This window comes from Heteronotia binoei, chromosome 2 (assembly GCF_032191835.1).
Source record: "Heteronotia binoei isolate CCM8104 ecotype False Entrance Well chromosome 2, APGP_CSIRO_Hbin_v1, whole genome shotgun sequence".
Taxonomy (NCBI): domain Eukaryota; kingdom Metazoa; phylum Chordata; class Lepidosauria; order Squamata; family Gekkonidae; genus Heteronotia; species Heteronotia binoei.
This window is the reverse complement of record NC_083224.1, coordinates 111,085,875-111,105,350: the sequence shown is the minus strand read 5'-3', so window position 1 is coordinate 111,105,350 and position 19,476 is coordinate 111,085,875. Positions and strand designations below refer to the sequence as shown.

General features: G+C 44.1%; 1 protein-coding gene across 1 annotated transcript in view; it reads right to left on the bottom strand.

The window, feature by feature from the left end:
- ZFYVE9 (zinc finger FYVE-type containing 9) overlaps positions 1-15,214 on the bottom strand; it is a 73,926-nt gene extending 58,712 nt beyond the window's left edge. Inside the window, exons 1-3 of the mRNA XM_060231810.1 lie at positions 15,105-15,214; positions 11,551-11,655; positions 4,834-6,911 (exon numbers count right to left, since the gene is read on the bottom strand). Coding sequence (XP_060087793.1) covers positions 4,834-6,911; positions 11,551-11,620 — 2,148 coding nt within the window. The 5' untranslated portion in view covers positions 11,621-11,655; positions 15,105-15,214. The remainder of the gene's footprint in view (positions 1-4,833; positions 6,912-11,550; positions 11,656-15,104) is intronic.
- Positions 15,215-19,476: the final 4,262 nt, after the last annotated feature.

The following is a 19,476-nucleotide window of genomic DNA, read 5'->3' as shown; positions in this document are numbered from 1 at the left end:
AGGCTGGAGATTAGCTCTGAAGTTTCTGAATAGAATCCAGTCCAGGCCCAGTACCCATATGTGGGACTGCACAGAGACCACAAAGAAGACCAGTCCTTTGGGTAAGAATGGAAATCCCACTAGAAGAAAATCTAAGTTTTTCTTCAGCAAAAAAGATAAATTGCTATACAATACCACACCTTAGTCATATTTGTGAGTACCACACACAGCCTATTAGCCTTTTATTCATTTAATTTTACTTTTCTTGGCTAAGCTGAAAATAGTATAGAAGTTCACATTTTATATAGGACCCTAGCTAATTTTATATATTATCCTGCACAACATATAAATACAAATCCTAAACTACAATCTTAATCTTTACTCAACTATGGTATAATTATGTACACTGGGGAGAAAAAGATCAATTGTGATGCTGATAGAAATTAAAGGAGGTATTTGACTTATATATTGCAAAATATATCAGGTAAATAATAAAAGCCCAAGCGTGGTGGCAATTCTCAGGATTTTTATTGGATGCATGTGGCTTGAGCAGGATTGGCTCACACTGTCTCTGCCGTGCCATTGGCTGAGTCTGCTATCCCCGCCCACCAACAGCCCCATCAGGCAAGAACCCCAGCAGAAGGCAGCTGACCTTCGACGGAGGCAGTTATCTCCTGACAGGGAGCTTACTGAGCAGGACTGCTTCTCCTCAGGGCCTGTTATAGGAAGTCCAGGACAGTCGGTCTGAGAGCAGGCAAGGAGGTGTGCGGGTGTAAAACAGGAAAGATCTGTGGTGCCTGGCCCCTCAGCCCCCCCTCCTCCAGCTACCGGCCTGTGTTCATGAGAAAACAGTTGGGTTCCAAAAAGAATGTTCATTCACAGCAGGGAGGGGCCCTTTCCAGCTGCCAATACTCTTCACTCTTTCTATTCCAATTAGGCTACAGTGGGCTAATATGACAGAATGGACTCTGAGGGAGAGGCCTTTCCTCCTGGAGAACCACTGTTGCCAATCTCCAGGTGAGGGCTGTAGAAGCTGACTGGGTGATTTCAAACCAGCCTAAACTGTCTCACGGGGCTGTTGTTGTTCAGATCAAAGGGGGGAGGGCAGAGGAGAGGAGAATAATGTAAACTGATGTAATGGCTGAGGACTCCTCCCTATTAAACAGTCTGTCAGAGAGAGACTGTTGGTCTGAAAGGTATCACTACAGGCCTCTGAGGCAGAACTCACTGGGCCCAGTGCTGATTACAGCTGCCAGTTCCAGGTTGGTGAGAAATTCCTGGAGATTCTGTGGTGGATTTTGAGGAGGGTATAAGAGTTAGGGCTTCAGAGTGGGGTCTGCCAGACCCAGGTCCTTGCTGTGGAAGCTGACTGACTGATTTCCGATCACAGACTTCCAGCCTAACCTGCCTCACAGGGTTGTTGTTCAGATCACATGGAGGGGAGAGAATGATGTAAACTGTTTCAGTTGCCCCCCCCCCCGTGAAGAAAGACTAATTTTCCTATATAGAGGCTGCAGGGAGGGCACAGGTGATGGAAACCTTAAGTCAGTGGGGCAGATAAAGGGAAGGAGATAGGCTTGCCAACTCCAGGTTAGGAAATTCCTGAAGATTTAAAGGGATGGGCCTGGAGACGGCAGGGTTTGAGGAAGTGTGGGACTTCAGAGGGGTACAATGCCATAGACTCCAAACCAACAATTTCCTCATGGGAACCACTGTTGTCAATCCCCAGGTGAGGGCTGGTGATCACTCAGAACTACAACTGCTCTCCAGATGCAAGAGATCAGCTCCCCTTGAGGTGTGTGTGGAGGGAGTGAATGCCTTCACTTTGGTGGGTGGGAAGACAGCAAGGGTGGCAGACACTTGCCCAGAGGCCTTCAGTGGTATCTTTCCATGTTGATGGGAAATTCTTGGCGATTCTGTGGTAGACTTTGAAGAGGGCATAGGAGTTAGGGCTTCAGCATGGGGTCTGCCGGACTCAGGTCCTTGCTGTGGAAGCTGACTGACTGATTTCAGACCAGTCAGACTTACAGACTAACCTGTCTCACAGGGTTATTGTTCAGATCAAAGGGAGCAGAAGAGAATTATGTAAGCTGATTTGGTACCTCACTCTCCCATTGTGGAGAAAGACAGCCTATGTAGAAGCTGCAGGAAGGGGGAAGGAGATGGAAAGCTGAAGTCAGAGGGGCAGATAAAGGGAAGGAGATAGGTTGTCAACTCCAGGTTAGAGAATTCGTGGATATTTAAGGGGTGGGGTTTGAGGAGGGGTGGATCCTCAGACAGGTACAATGCCATTTCCTCCTAAGGAACCACTGGAGATCACTCAGATTTACAACTGCTCTCTAGATAGCAGAGATGAGCTTCCCTTGAGGTGGGGGGAAGTTAATGCCTTCTCTTGGGTGGATGGGAAGACAGCAAGGGTGGCAGGCACTTGCCCAGAGCCTCCTTCTAGAGCCCGTTGTATTTTTTTCCCCCACAATGGGCCTTACTCCTAGTATATTTATAAATTGTGTGATACCAACACAACAATAACTACTTTTTTGGCATTTTATTATAGGCAGCTTGATGCTAAGACAGTCTTTTTAAAAAGTAGTGCACAAATTTGTTTGCTTTTATTTTGTTACTAGGAATACGGTCCATTGTGAGAATAAATACAATGGGCTCTAGGAAGAGGCTCTAGGTGAGTCTTCTGGCCTTGGGCACACAGTGTCAATTTGCTGTGGTGTTATACCATGATGACAATCACACAGATGCTGAAGCTCAGCATTCCTTTCATCTGCAGTGTGTTGTTGCCTCCTTTTCCTGTCGATAGATCGTATTTGATCTTGCCGCTTTTAGCATCAGCTGTGCTTGTTGTGTGATCTGTCTTTTTTTGCCTGGCATGCTTGTGTTATGATATACTATAGAGCAAGGGTGTCAAACATGCAGCCCAGGGGCCAAATCAGGCCCTCGGAGGGCTCCTATCAGGCCCTCGAGCAACTGGCTGTCATCTGCTTCGTTCTACCTCTCTCTTGCTTTCTTCTGCATCACAATTTGCTTTACCAGGCTTACTCAATAGCACAGGACCTACAGAGCCAAGCCTCTCTTCCTTTTATTGGCTGAGGCTCCTCCCCTCCTGGTCCCCTGAAGAAGGAAGGAAAGAACCAGAGCTTCCTTTGCCTAGTTCCCCGGATCCCATGGGAGAGATACAAAGAAAGCACCTTTAAGACTAACGAGTGCTAATGTTTTAAGTATGTTTTAAGGTTTTTTAATTCTTGTGTTTGTCTGCGTCCTTTATAAAGTTTATATCTCTGCTACCTAACCTTAAATAGTACACATATGGCCCAGCCTGACATGGCTCAGCCCAACAACGTCTCATTTATGTCAGATCCGGCCCTCATAAGTTCGACACCCCTGCTGCAGAGTATGTGCCTCAAAGTGACCATCTTCTGTACAGGAAGTGATCTGACTTTAGCTTTTCATCTCCTCTCCTTTCCTGCAACCTCTACCTAGGAAAAGTAGTCTTTCTCCACAGTGGGGACCAAAGCAGGAGGGAAGCGACTTTGGCAGGGTATAATGACACAGAGTCCACCATTTTCTCCAGGAGAACTGATCTCTGCCATCTAGAAAACAGTTGTAATTCTGAGTGATCTTCAGCCCTCGTTTGGAGATTGGCAACAGTGCTTCCCCAGGAGGAAATGGATGGTCTGGAGGGTGGAGTCTATGGCACTGTACCTGTCTGGGGTTCTACCCTTCCTCAAACCCAACCCTCTCCAGGTTCTACCCCTCAAATCTCCAGAAATTTCCCAACCTGGAGTTACAACCCTATCTCCTTTCTAGCCAACTTTCAACCTACGTTTATCTGCCTCTCTGACTTCAGCTTTCAATCTATCCCCACCACAGTCTCCACCTAGGAAAAGAACAGTCTTTCTCAGCAGTGAGGACCAAAGCAGTTTACATCAGTCTCCTCTCCCCCCTTAGATCTTCACAACAATCCTGCGAGGTAGGTTAGGCTGAAAGTCTGGGACTGGTCAAAATCACCCAGTCAGCTTCCACAGCAAGAACCTAGGTCTGGCAGACCCTGCTACACCCCACTGGCTGTCATAAGGAGGCTGCTGCTGAACAGCAGCAAGCAGTCAGGCCTAATTAAGTCATGCCAGTCAGGTGGCATCAGTCACCCAGAGGGTGCTGCCAGGTCTAGGGTAGCCAACCTCCAAGTGGAGCCTGAAGATCTCCTGGTATCACAACTGAACTCCAGACAACAAATCTCTCTCCCCATGGAGAAAATAACTGCCTTGGAGGGTGGACTCTATGGCATTATATTCACCTGCGGCCTCTCCTTTCCCCAAACTCTGGCTTCTGTAGACTCCATCACAAAATCATGTTTAATGAGATAAAGATGGAATACTCAGAAGATTTTCTCCTGCAACTAAGAAGATTGAAAACTTGATTTTAAAAAAACAACATGGATTTCATAAACACACTTGTTGTACACTGTGTATACATAACGTAAAGGGAGCATCATGAATTATCTTAGACACATTAATGGAAAAACTGGTACTAAAATAGCCTTTTATCCCAAACCAGGGGGCAGATTAAAGAAAATGATGTAATAATTTGGGAAACCTAACTTCCTATATGTAGTTAAGTCCTTCCATGTACATCACATATTTCAGAAATTACTGACCATATATATCCTAAGAATAATAACAATTAGACCATTAATAACCACCAACTATTCTCAGCAACAATTAAAACCAGGAGTAGCACAATATGCTTACCTGAAAATGAATTAAACACTTCTAGAAGATGGCAGAACTAGCACGAACTTGTCTATAGTTTTAGACCTTACACTTTCTATAATTCATAACAACTTACCTTTCCACAGGCTCTGCAATGGTGCCGCCTTTTTGTAAATGTAAACCTTGCCTCACATTTCATGCAGTTTGGTGCTTGAGAATCTGGAACCCAAACTGGAGCCACTTCACCCAAAGTAGTAAATGGCTTTCTTGTAGGAATGCCAAACTGGCCAGCTCCAAGATCATTATCTGGACTATCCGAGGCTGCTGCAAGGCACAAACTACTAGAAACCCCAGACTCATACTCAACTGAATGCTCCCCACCAGTATCCATGATAGATGCACTAAGTGATGTTTCATCAGAAAATGAATTTGGTATTAAGTTTTCACCTTGTTTTCCTTTTCCGGATATGTCATTTTTGTTTTTACTGTTACCTCCACAATTTGGGGGAACCAAATCATTTTGTAAATGGTCCAATAGTGGCTTTGGAATTTGTAGTTTAAGATTTGTAGGCTGTTTGGGTCGGGCACCACCAAAAGGAACACTGAGAGTTTGCAAGCTAGCTGCTGGTTTTGGTGATGTTTCACTTGGTTCAGATGATGCTGGACTGCAGAAATTATGTAAAACATTTTTTTCCATTTGGTCTCCAGTACAGTTCAAAATGAGAGCACTCCTATCTGTGGTCTCATTGCTTCTTTGCTGATAAACACTGCTGTAGCATTCTGACTTGCTCTCCTCTATCTCCTTTTCCTCAGTCACAGAATCTTCCTTAGAAGGTAAAGTCTTTGGAATTGGTGAAAGAATTGGATTCTGTATTCCAGAGGAATCACAACTATTGGGCAGAATACTTGACACTGATGTATTCATGATTCCAGTAGGACTAGAGTCTTCAAGCTCATCTATACGACACATTCCTTTTATATTAATATCTCGTGTCATGCCTTCACAGTTATCAGCATTACTATTATATACCTCCTCATGCTTGGCTATATGAAATAGTGCTTCACTCTCTCTGCATGTTTGTTTACAACTTATCTCATTTTGTTTAATCAGTTCCCCATTAGTCATCTCCTTAGATTCAGATAAACACTCTGCCACATTAAGCAATTCAGTTGCGTTGAGAATTTTTTCACATTTGTTAGCTTTTTTTTCAAATGCATTTCCATCCCAACTTGTGGAATGTCTGTCAAAATGCTCACACTGATTGTCTCTTTTAAATGCATCACACTGGTAAGTTTCAGAGATCTCAGGTACCCCTGATTTATCTACTGCAGAAATCTCTTGAGAGAAATCCCAACTGTGTGAACCAGGTGAACTGTTTCGTGTTTTTAGCTCAGTTCTTTGGACAACAGAGACATCAAAACTCTCACCTGATGAACAGCCCTCTTGCATTTTACTGGTACTGCCAGGTGGCCTATGAAAGGTAACAACATTTGCTGCTGCAGACTCTAAGACTTGAAGGTCTTCATTTGTATTCTCATTCTCCTTTAAATTAGAAGAATCTTCACTGGATAAGCAATCAGAAGTGGCAGCAATTACTCTACAACAATCAACCAAATCTTCTGTATACAGCTTGTTTTCTTGCACTGTTTCCTTTTCAGTATCTGTATCTTTCTCAGTTATTCCATTTAGAGTAACATCAATGTGATCAATTTGTTGGGCTTCATTGTCCAGTGTAAAGCTAACAGCATCCATCAGGGAGGGACTGCTGTAATTTTTACAGTCCAATAAATCACCACTTTGCAGTGTCTTTTTGTCACAGTTATGCATGACTGCTACAACTAAAACATTTTTCTCCGCCAGTAAACAAGCTGTTTCATCACATTTCTTTTCTTCGTCATTCACTGAATTACACTGAGCATTCTGGTTACTATTTCTCTTAACAAGCTGATCATCTGTTGTCACCTGATCATCAATCCACAAGTTTGGGCTCTTTGAGCTTATATTAAGATTATTTCCATTAGTACAAAACTCCCCTTCTCCTATTGATGCAGCAGCTAAATGAGACAGGGATAAAGATTTTAATTTCTGCGGACATTCATCAGGAACTGATTCATTCACATTGGCCAGAGATGGGTTAAAAGACAACCGATGAGAAGGGGGATCCAATATCTGGTTCCACTTTGCTTCCAACAATGTAGGCGAAACAACCTCATCTGGAGAAAACAAAAATACATTGCTTAAATAAGTATACAGTAAATTCAACATAACTAAGAAAGTCTGTTTTGTGTAAAAATACCTACCGGTATATTTTCTACATCTAAGTTACTTCTGAAAGTGAAATCCACAATGTCTATCAATGACAAAAATTGCCACACTTGCCTGAGAATTCTTTATCAGCAGCTAAAAGGATAGTATTTTGGAAATTCTCACACAACAAATATACACTAATTTTAACTGCTGTGGTTTCTTCTGAAGGAACTCTGAGCACTATAGGTTTGTGAGGAAACTAAAGATCTACAGTTCCCATTTTTCTTTAGGGAATATTATTACAGTCACCCAGATTGAAATCAGTTTAGATGTCTCAAGCCTAGAATCTAATGGTTTATTAATATTATTCCAATTGGCATGAGCAATTTTAACATTTTGATTGATATGCTCTATGTACAAAGCAGATGACATAAAAACTATTGTAATGAATTATGGATAAGCAAAAACCCAAACTACATGTCCCCATAGGAATTATGCAAACTCCTGACACAGTACAATATAACAATGAGAACAGAATGTCACTTTCAGAGTTCAAGAGCAAGTTCAAATTTATGGTTTAATCATAAAGCTCAGTGACAGTGCATCCTGAGAGCACTTTCCTGGTTGTAAGCCCCACACAGTAGACCTTAGAAGAATTCAGAATTAGACCTGCTTTGGATTGCTCTCTGAGTGACCTTGGCCAAGTCATCACATCACAGTCTAACCTACTTGGCAGAAATAACATAAGCATAAATTATAATAATTTAATTATAATCTAATAATTATAATAAGGCGGGTCAGTGCCGATGTTGACACAGTCGATTACGACCTAAGGGCCCACCGCCTTGCCGACACTGGAGTTCAGGGGATTGCCTTAAAGTGATTTTCCTCCTTTCTCTGTGGTCAGGGACAAAGGGGGGCGCTTGGCGAGCACACCTCCATGCAGCTCCCACTGGAATGTAGTGTACCTCAGGGAGGTATTCTCTCACCAGTGATGTTTAACATCTACATGTGCCCCCTTGCCCAGATTGCCTGAGGTTTCAGGCTGGGTTGTCATCAATATGCGGATGACACCCAGCTCTATCTGTTGATGGACGGCCACCCAGACTCTGCCCCAGGTCATCTTACCTTGGCCTTAGAAGCTGTGGCGGGATGGTTGAGGCAAAGTCAATTGAAGCTTAATCCAGCTAAAACAGAGGTCCTGTACCTGGGTCAGGGAGGATTAGCATCAGGAATCCAGCTCCCAATGCTGGATGGTACATCTTTAGTGCCGGCTTAGAAGGTGAAGAGCTTGAGAGCAACACTGGATGCCTCACTTTCAATGGAGGCACAAGTCACAATGGTTGCTCGGTCTGCCTTTTATCCTCTTCAGCAGGCCAGGCATCTAGCGCCCTACCTATCCCCCCAGGACATCCCCCCTACAGTGATCCATGCGACAGTCACTTCCAGGTTGGATTACTGTAATTCGCCCTATGCAGGCTTACCCTTAAGACTGATCCAGAAATTCTAGCTGGTGCAGAATGCAGCAGCTCAGCTGTTGATAACAGTGCCTAGCTGGGCACAATCCAACCAGCGCTGCGCAAACTGCACTGGCTACCAATTGACTACCGGATCCATTTCAAGGTTTTAGCCTTAACTTTTAAAGCCTTACATGGCCTGGGACTGACATATCTACGGGACCGCCTTTCCCCATATACACCCCAGAGAACACTACGATCTGGCACCCAACATCTGCTGAGCATCCCTGGCCCAAAGGACGTCCGACCAGCCTCGACCAGGACCAGGGCTTTTTTGGTCTTGGCCCCAGCCTGGTGTAATCAGCTCCCCTTAGAGATCCATGCCTTTACTGAATTGTTAACTTTTCGTAGGGCTTGCAAGACAGAGCTATTCCGCCAGGCTTTTGGTTGAAGCAGCGGGCAGCCTATTGTATCAGCTGGCTCTATGCTGCGATACCACCTCTGCTGATATACTGGTTTTATACTATCTGATGTCTTGAGATTCTCAATATATTATGATGTGCCCAACTGAGCCGCCAAACTATATTGTTCACTTTTATTGGTTTTAACTGTTGTTTTATACTGTTTTTAAAATGTTGTTATCCACCCTGAGCCCATTTGGGCAGAATAGAAATTATCTTAATAAAATAAAATAAAATAAATAATAATAATTGCAAGGCACCTTTTACACTGATCAGTGATTACAGAAACAATACTAACTAGAATTCTCTGCCGAGAGCACTATATTAACCCAGTAACTGCTATGTATTTGACAGAAACATCTATCAACCTACCAGCTTGGAAATACTGTAAATATATCTGAACTAAATTCTCTTCTGGCAGAAAACAAGAGATACTGTGGGAAAAGTGTGTATATACGCTCCTTACATAATAAGGGGAAAAAATCTTCCTTTCCTGAAAACTTCCTTAGGATTGATAGGTCCAAATAAAGGTCTATCTTCTGCCAACACAGTGCTGTATAAAAGTTGCTCTTTCTGCCATGTGTTAAACAGTGATGTACAATAACATATAAACAAATAGTTGGTCTTCTTCCAAATTTGCAGTGCTAAACCGTTTTGAGGGGGGGGGGAAGTAACTTTTAATGGGGGGGGGATCTAATGTCAGCTGTGTATTAGATTCCCTAAACAGAGAAGTCTCTCATTCCATCAGCCAAAGAAAGGGACAGAAATGCAAACTCCCTATACTCAATGAAGAGAAACTGGACAGTTCAGCTGCATCCAGAAAGGTAGTGAGCATGTTTGGGGCATGCAAGAAATAAATAAAAGTAGGAATCTCTAATATTTGTCCTACTGCTTCTTTTCGTCTAGGTACAATAAACTCAGTGATGAGAATGACAGGAGGGCTCCCACTCTCCTGGCTTTCTGCAAACTACCGGTATGCAAAACTGAATTATTCAAGCAGGTTTTTCTACACAGACAATAAACTAAATGATTCACAAAGTTAGTTGGATAAATTATTATGGACTGTGGTCTCTACTACTGTGTATAGTTTGCTGCACATAAATCCTATTTTGTAATTTTGCATAATTTAATGTGTTACGTTAACAATTATGTTTTGCTTCAGAACTGTTTTTTAGACTTCTGGTTGGTTCTACAATCCAAATCCTTATTTCATTGTTTATTGATTGTCCCAACTTATTGATTGTATTGACTCATTCTGTATAATCTACCTTGAGTCCCAATAAGAATGGGAGACTATAAATAATATTTTAAAAATTAAGCAGAAAAGAAAGGGTTATGCTCATTTACAGCCCTCACAGTGCTCCTTTGCCCAAAGATACTGGTCTGCCTCTGCAACCATTCTTTCTTCTAGCCAGAAACACTTCAGCCATTTTTCTAGACTGCTGCTGTACCTTCTCCTTTCCTTCATACACGTACACTGTTAAGTGCCATAAGGAGAAAGAAATACAACAGCAGTACAGAACACTGGGTTTACAACTTAAATCCACAGAATCACAACACTTTCATTACTTCAAAGAAGTAAAATTACTGCATAAGAAAGCAATTCTGTAAATCAAAGTAGTGAACAAATGTGTCCAAAAAAGGTAGTAAAATCCCATAAACATGGATAGTGTTTTGACTATTTTTGTAACTGCAGCCCAGTTAAACACTAAAGAGAGCATCTTCCACTTAACAGCTGCTACCAATGTTATAGTGTTCGCACTCAAAAAAGTCCTACTAATAAAAATGACTAAACTGAAATTACTTATAGCCTACTATCAAAAGTTATAAATCCTATTTACTTTGACATCTCTGTTAAAAGATCAGACATACTATGGAAAGCAACTTTGGCTCAGCAACATTCATAACAAAGTAATCGATTGGTTCTACACCAATCACAGGCATGAAAAACAGCTTGGGAATTTAATTTTACAAAACATTTATAATGTCTAAAACAGAATTAGCACTGATTCATAGCACATATATTTGTGAGTTTAAAATATGTATCCATTTTTGAGAGATACAATTTTCCATTGTTTAACCTGTATACAAAGATTAGCAATAGTTATTTTTACTTCTCTTGCTCATTTCTCTCCCCCCATACACACAACTTTTTTGTTTAAGTCTAGATATTAAGCCTAGATATTATGATGTTCGGGATTTTTAGATTTTAGAATTTCATAATAAGGACTACTGCAGATACATTAGCAAGCTGTTTGCTGGAGTCAAAGAATTGGATGTGGCATTTAAATCATGGATTCTAAAAGCTAACTGTAGACTGTCTTAATGACATTTTAATAGTCAGATGTAACACCAGAGAAAGAGATGAAGGAGGAACATGTGGCAGGACAAAGCACCCAAGTACTCTGAACTTATTTAACATTTCACTAAGTCTGTGCCTGGCAATTCTCCCCTTGAAAATTATATTCTTACTCAACAGTCACAAGACGAGGGGAGATTATTCAAGTGTTTATCAAAATTTTAAAACAATTATATTATGTCCTAACAAGTCAAAATTTGAATACAATTTCCAGGGTCTTTTTCAAATATTTCTACAGTAAGGGCAAAGATAACACAATAAGCACAATGGAAGCAAAAAGACAGAACACACACAGTTTGCATCTTCTGTCCTAACAAAAGTTACTCACCTTCATTTTGTTCAAATTCATCTAAAACCTTATCAAGGTTATAAGCTTCTGCTTGGAAATAGTTCTCCATTTGTCAGGAAATGCCACCCAGATCCTTGTCTGAACCTGTTGAGCAGATAGCCAATTATGAGCTTCTAATAATATCCCAGCATCCAAATGCAAGATTGGGAGATTACAATATGGATCTAAAATTTACACTGTCAACATGTCTTCCAAAAATCAAGAGCATTTTATCGTATACAAAAATTGTTAGCAGATTAATTTACTTAAATATGCTTCCTAGCTAATCCTTTATCAATATAACTCAAGTTTAAAAATAAACTGGACAACAGTATTAAATAACTGCTTAAATATAACTACTTGTGAAAAGTTGAAAAATTAAGAGAAGGAATTTGCAACTAAGGGTGTGCACACACAAAATCAGCAGAGTATGAAATGCCTGTATTAGTAACAAAGCACAGCTAAATACGCAACATACCAGACTGGAGACACTAAAACCAGAAAAAGATTGCAGGTAACAGAGGCAGGGTGGCAAGGCATGGACTGCTAAGGCTAATTGTATTTTGTATTTCTGATGTTACCTAACTTGGGTTTTTCTTATGAAAGAAATGTAGTATATGAAAACAATAAAAATGATAAAAAGTAATGCTGAGGAGTATGGTAAACTAATGATACAATTTATCAAATCAGAGTTAATTACTTAAGCACCCAAACCCACATGCCTCATCCCAGTATCCAAGATGGATCAAGACTGTGATGTAAGGTTTTTCATCCATTTGCCAAATTTAAATGAGGAATTGAGAAACATTACCTGCTGCCTGCAAGGGCAAGCACAGCAACAGCAGGCAGCACAGCACTGAGCACCTTCTAGCATCCACGCTGCCACACTACGCCCACTCAGCCTTCCTGGGTCTGTGCTTCCAATTAGAAGCACAGACCCGGGAAGGCTGAGAGGAGTCGGCAAGGTATCACGTGCTTTCAGAGCCTAACTCTGAGCACCTCCAAGTGCAAGCACCAACCTGCCGACCTTGCTCAGCCTTCCCAAGGGATGCCTCAGAATGCACCTGCTGCCGCGCTGCCTCCAGTGCCCCTTCCCCGCCACCTGCCTGCAGCAGGCAGCAAGGCCAAGTGCAGTGGGAAATGGGTGTCAGGGGCAGTGTTCCCTCTAAGCTGAGTTAGTGTGAGCTAGCTCACAGTTTTTTTAGCCTCTGGCTCACACATTTTCGTCTTAGGTCAGGAAAAAAGGCCCCTGAGCACTCTAGTTTATGCAGCAGCTCACAACGTTAATGCCAGTAGCTCACAAAGCGGATTTTTTGCTCACAAGACTCCACAGCTTAGAGGAAGTATTGACCAGGGGTTGGGGTGCCGATCACCCCTGATCACCCCCTAGAACCCTAGGTGGCTGCCTACCTGGCCTACTGGGATGTGCCAGCCCTACCTGCACTGTTTCAACACATGAAGAACCTGCCATTTGTCATACCACTATTTAACACATGGTGAAGAGATTTCAGTTCCAGACAGTGGGCTTAATCAATTTATTCTAATATGGCCTCAGCCATGAGTAGAACAAAAGAGCAACTACTCTAAGGAAGCTAGTAATGCATACAGGTCTTGTGTAAGTGTAATAAATGTTTCAGCACATACGGTAACTTACTGACATTCCTGCCAGCGGAAGTGGCACCCAAATGCTACAGAAACAAGATCTTAGTGAAAGTGACTTATTACATAACTCAAATTCAAGTGGTTTCTAAAGTCTATATTACTTAGCAGCTGAAGAAGTAAAATACATTAAAATGTGTTTTCTTCAGCCTCTTAGAATGACAGAGACCATTTCAAACAAGCCAATTGCTGCGTATACATATCTATTTCCTGAACACACATGGATGAAGAGAATTGCATTTAAATAACATATCTTGAAGGAACAAGCGGTCCTTTTCCTTCCATTCCCTTTCAATACAAAGTCTTCAAAGTCAATCCTTCATTAAGCCCTTTCTCATTACAAATGGCAATGGTGGAACTTTTATATTAAGAATGGATCCCCATTGGTTCTCAACAGGCCCCAGAACCACTCATACCCAAGAGCCCACTAAGTACACAGCCTCTTACAGGCACCAACAGAAGACTGAAAATAAGAACATAGAAACTACTACAGCAAAACACTGCTAGATGTGGGTTAAATTTTTATTAAAAATTACCATTAAATGTATTAACTACAGATGCTAAAAATATAATGCAGCCAATAATAGCCTCATTCAGCCCCTCTCTTCCTTATTTGTATCATTAGGTCCCCAATGAAGGAGAAACAGAACACCTCCAACATGAAGGGCAGCACATGTGAGGGAAGGAAGGAAGGATGAGGCAAATGACTGGGTCATCTTCTCAGTTTCTATAAAAATAAACTGAGTCAATGGGTCAAATTTTCAGTAGTGTAAGAGATCCCCAAGACACAACTCCCCCTTCCTTTACCCTAAACTGCATAAGCCACTGCCAGAACACTTTCAAATGCTGAAAGAGACTGGGTAAATACATAATATACCAGGACTTTTTAAAAGCATAGTTTGGAGAAAAACAAAATTTAATTTCTATAACTCAGGAGACCCCATAAAGAGTTCCAAATGCAAAGTTACAAGGGGAGGGGTAGTTCACAACTATTTAAGCAAATTACTCTTGGGATAGTGACCATATAACTAAAGAAGATGAACACTGTTACCAGAATGCAGACTACTTAACAGAGCTGACACGTGGGAGTAGGCAGGGTAGGCAGCTGCCTAGGGTGCTACCCCACCTGGTGCGCTGCTGGGCGCCCCCTCTCTCCCCTGATGAGCCAGGCCCAGGGCTTGCATACCGCACTCCTTCAGAGGAGCACGATACACAAGTGTTGTAGCTCTTCCTGCCCCTGATAGAGCATTCTGCAATGCAAGAAGCCTGAGCAAGGCTGGGGCTTGCGTACTACGCTTCTTGATGACGTCACTTTTGGTGATGTGGCACGCATGTGTGATACCGCGTTCCAGAGGAGCTGGGGGAGGGGGGCGCAGCGCAGGGGGTTGCCCTGAGCAGCAGAACCCCTAGCACCGGCTTTGCTACTTAATCACAAACCCAAATGAAAAATTCCTGGAATGAAAAACAGAACTGATGTAATTAGTTTTAAAAAATAAACTTTGCTATGCTTTCATTCCATTTCAAATTCCAGGCACCTTCATAGATCAAGTGATCAGAGGACAACGCATCATCACAAGTAATGTGAAATACCCAATGCCTTTTTCCAGTACCCAGCAGTGTTAGGTCAAGCAAGTCTGAGTTCTTTTCCAGCATACGTGTCTTTTCCACTTTGCTTCTAGGTAGGAGGAGGAGTTACATTCTGCTGCAGAGTCAGAAGTTCCTTGAGAAGTTCTCAGATACATCTGCCTCAGCAAAATTAAAATAAAATGCCAGCTACAAGGAATCATAAGGACTCCAATAGTTTAAAGTTTTAAGGAGATGGAAGTACAGAACTCATATTACTACATCTTGATCTAAATCTTCCATATGTATAATATCACTTGGCATCTTCTTACCTTTTTTCTTATACATGCATTAAGAAACAGGAAAGCCAACACCTATTCATGATAAACTGTGCACATTCAGCTAGTTGAGTTGAATCTGTATGTTCTACTTGACTCTAAAACAAAACAAATACAACCACACATTAGATGCATTAACACTGCTATAAAACATATTTTACCTAATTTGAATTTAGTTTTTTTAATTGTCCTATAGTGAAATCCAAAATCATGTAACATTTCTCTGTCTAAAAGCCTGCTGAAATAAGTTACTAAATACATCATCTTTCCAGTGGCCACCAAAAGCAAACCCAGAAAAAGACCATTCAGTACTTCTATCAAACTATAAGGCAGTTCCCTATCAGCACAGAATTCTCCAGAAAAGTCACTAAGTATTTCTCTTCCATACCTCCATGAAGAATTAGGATGACATTACTTCGATTTTCATAAGTGGGAAAGGCCTAAGATCAGTTATAATAAGCATTTAGTTAATTACCTAAAAAGGCACATCCTTCCTCCCCAACAATTGCAGAGAGCACTACAATAATCACGCCCTGAGATTAAAAGAAGTTGTCAGATATAAATCTGAAGGAGGAATGCAATATTCTCACCTAGGTTACTGGTAACAAGGTTACCAAACTGTAATAGCAAACCTTATTCACTACTCTCAATCAGGGTCAGCTCTTCCACTAAGCAAATTAGACATTTGCCTAGGGCACTGGCCCTGGGGAGTCGCCAAATTGGGCATCCTCTACTCACAGAGGCCTTCCCCACTGCCTTTTTCCTGCTCCCCCCACTCTCACGCTTTCCTGCCGCATTTTTCCCGCTCACCACCAGCTCTCTCACGTCACTGCCGCACTTTCTCTGCTTGCCCTGGCTGCCTCGCTTCCCTGCCGCCCTTCCCCACTCGCCCGCTACTCTCTCACGTCCCTGCCACCCTTGCCCCGGCTGCCTCGCTTCCCTGCCAGCCCTTCCCCACTTGCCACCAGCTCTATCACATCCCTGCCGCCCTTTCCCCACTGGCCTGCTGCTCTCTCGCTTCCCTGCTGCCCTTTCCCCAGCTGCCTCGCTTCCCTACCATCCTTTCCCCACTTGCCCAGCTCTCTCGCATCCCTGCCGCCCTTTCCTCGCTTGCCCCAGCTACTTGCTTCCCTGCCATCCTTTCCCCCACTCGCCCCGGCTGCCTCGTTTCCCTGCCGCCCTTTCCATGCTCGCCCAGCTCTCTCACATCCCTACCACCCTTTCCCCACTTGCCCCGGCTGCCTCGCTTCCCTGCTGCCCTTTCCAAGCTCACCCAGCTCTCTCGCCCTGCCGCCCTTTCCCCGGCTGCCTCGCTTCCCTGCCACCCTTTCCCCACTCGCCCCGACTGCCTCGCTTCCCTGCTGCCCTTTCCCCGCTTGCCCCGGCTGCCTCGCTTCCCTGCCACCCTTTTCCCACTCGCCCCGGCTGCCTCGCTTCCCTGCCACCCTTTCCCCACTCGCCCCGACTGCCTCGCTTCCCTGCCGCCCTTTCCCCGCTTGCCCCGGCTGCCTCGCTTCCCTGCCACCCTTTCCCCGCTTGCCCCAGCTGCCTCGCTTCCCTGCCACCCTTTCCCCACTCGACCCGGCTGCCTCGCTTCCCTGCCACCCTTTCCCCACTCGCCCCGACTGCCTCGCTTCCCTGCTGCCCTTTCTCCACTCGCCACCGGCTCTCTCACTTCCCTGCCACCCTTTCTCTGGGGACCCTCTTATTTCTCCGGGAAACTGCAGCCTGGCTCTCTCTGCCCTGCAGGAGAGAGAGAAAAGCCTTCCCTTTCTTACATTCTGAATAAAACTTTGTTGGTCTCAAAGGTGCTACTTGACACAGCTTTGTTCCCTTTCCTCCATGTGCTGTCTCCTCCCACACCCCTTTAAGACTCGTCTGCTGCCCAGGAAACTGCAGCTTGGCTCTCTCTTTCCTGCAGGAGAGCGAAAATAGCTTGCCTTTCCTCCCTGGAATGTCTCCTTCACCCCTTTACAGAGGAGGAAAGGAAAGAAATACAGTGCATGCTTGAGAGGGAGCAAAAGCAAAGTCTAAGTTGTCCTACAGCACCTGAGACCAACAATATTTTATTCCAGGTAAAAGTTTTTGTGTGCACAGTTCTTGGGATGGCTGCTGCCTTGCAGGCTGGCTCAGTTGCCTGGAAGAGATTTAAAAAAACAACTTGCAGGCAACTTCCTCTGTGTTCCCTTTACTTCCTTTGTGCACATGGACCTACTGAAGTGAATGAAGAAGCTTGTCTTTGGTAACTGAATTGTGGATTGTAGTAAGTTAAAGACTGACTATGCCCTACTGCAGTTTTTATAGACCCAAGGCCACTTGCTAGTGCTGAAATTTAAAAAAAAGCCTACACAAATTGAAGATGAGACAAATTCTCAGGGACGCAGTCAGGCCGGCCGTCCATCAGCAGATAGAGTTGGGTGTCATCTGCATATTGATGGCACAGCCGCAGCTACTGAGGCAACCTCCTCTGTTGCTACCGCCGCCACCACGGGACTATGGGCGAGGTTGGGAGCTGGAGGCCACCTTCTACGGGGATCCTGAAGAGATGGAGTATTTTTCAATACAAGCCAATAGCTTTATGTTCTACTGGGGGCAAACCTTCCCCGATAAATTTAGCAGAGTGGATTACTTGGGGTCAAAACTGAAGGGGGCGGCCAAGAGATGGTACACGAGCCTGTACGAAACCCGGAGCCCCGAACTAGATACCATAGCAGCATTCTAAAGTGCCCTGCTGATTCAGTATGAAGATCCAGTACAAGAAACCAGAGCCTTGACCACCCTAAGAGACCTGCAACAAGGTCCAAATCAGTGAGAGAGTATGCAGCCGAATTCCAAGCCAATGCTGCCAAAGTGAGAGGGTGGAACAAGCAGATGAAGATAGAACAATTCCAGAGAGGTCTGAACACGAGTGTATTGGATCAGGCCCTACAACAAGCTCGCCCTACCACGCTGGTAGGGTGGGTACAATTAGCCCGAGAGGTAGAAACCAACATGAAGAGAGTGGCTCTCCAACGCCAACAGCAGCAAGGGAGTAAGGGGGGACGTCAGTCTCGGCCGGGGGCAAAAGCAGATGGCTGGAAAGCAAACCAAGCCGAGGGAACTGCCAAACCTGCTACCCCTCAACGTTGCTTTCGGTGCGGCGACCCCAACCATATGGCGGCCAACTGCCTGGAGCGGCCTCGAGGCCCCCCTTCTCACTCCAAAAACCAGTGCACCCAAGGCGAAAAAGGCGGAAGGACGAGCAAAGGAATCCGTGAAGAGCAGCGCAGCATCGGCAGCTTCCTGGGAAGAGGAGATTATCATAATAGATGAGTTGGGTGAGGACGCCTGAGACGATGAGTCAGCAGGAAACGAGAGCGACCTGCACTGAGAGGTGCCGAGCAGCAGGTCGTGGTACTAACGGCGCCACCGAGGGTGAGAATTACTGGGACTTTGTTTTTCATCCCACTGACTTTATTGAACCCCAATCTAAATCGACTTATACATGCCCGAGCTCTACTAGATTCTGGGTGCACCAAAGACATAATCACACCTAGACTGGTAGAGGCTCTTGGGCTCCCTACGAGTCCGCTACCGCATCCCATACAATTTGAGCAGATGAGTGGGACAGTAATGAGAGGGGAGCCATGTACGGAGCAAACCCAAGGAGTGCCAATGGGAATAGAAGACCACTGGCACTTTGTGGTGGCCCTGTCGTCATCTTTCGACATCATATTGGGAGTGGGATGGTTGGCCAAACATGAACCCAATATAAAATGGGAGATCAGATTATAGACTTCAGAGACGGAAGGTGCTAGCCCCAACACTGGAATGTGGAGTAGGGGCCGGAACCACTTCCCTTGAATGAAAAGCTATGCCTCACCACAGAAGAGGTGAAATCAATCCCCCATGAATATAGAGAATTAAAACAAGTGTTCAGTGAAGAGGAGGCCAATGAACTCCCCCCCCCCCGAGATACTGACTGTGCAATAGAACTGATCCTGGGGCAGAGCCTTCCACGGGCCAAAATATACTCAATGGGGTGGGCAGAGAAAGCGGAATTACGCAAATTTCTAGACAAGAATTTAAAAGGGGGGTTCATAAGATTGGCTACGGCCCCCCACGCCGCCCCTGTACTTTTTAGGAAGAAGAAGGATGGGGGGCTCAGGCTTTGCATGAATTTTAGGAGGATCAATGCGATCTCAACTTCCAATGCATACCCCATTCCCCTAATAAAGGATTTATTGAGCACCATGTCAGAGGGAAAAATTTTCACCAAGCTGGATCTGAGAGACGCTTATTTCCAGGTGCACATAAAGGAGGGGGATGAATGAAAGATGGGACAATTCAAGTATTTAGTCATGCCATTCAGGCTACAAGGTGCCCC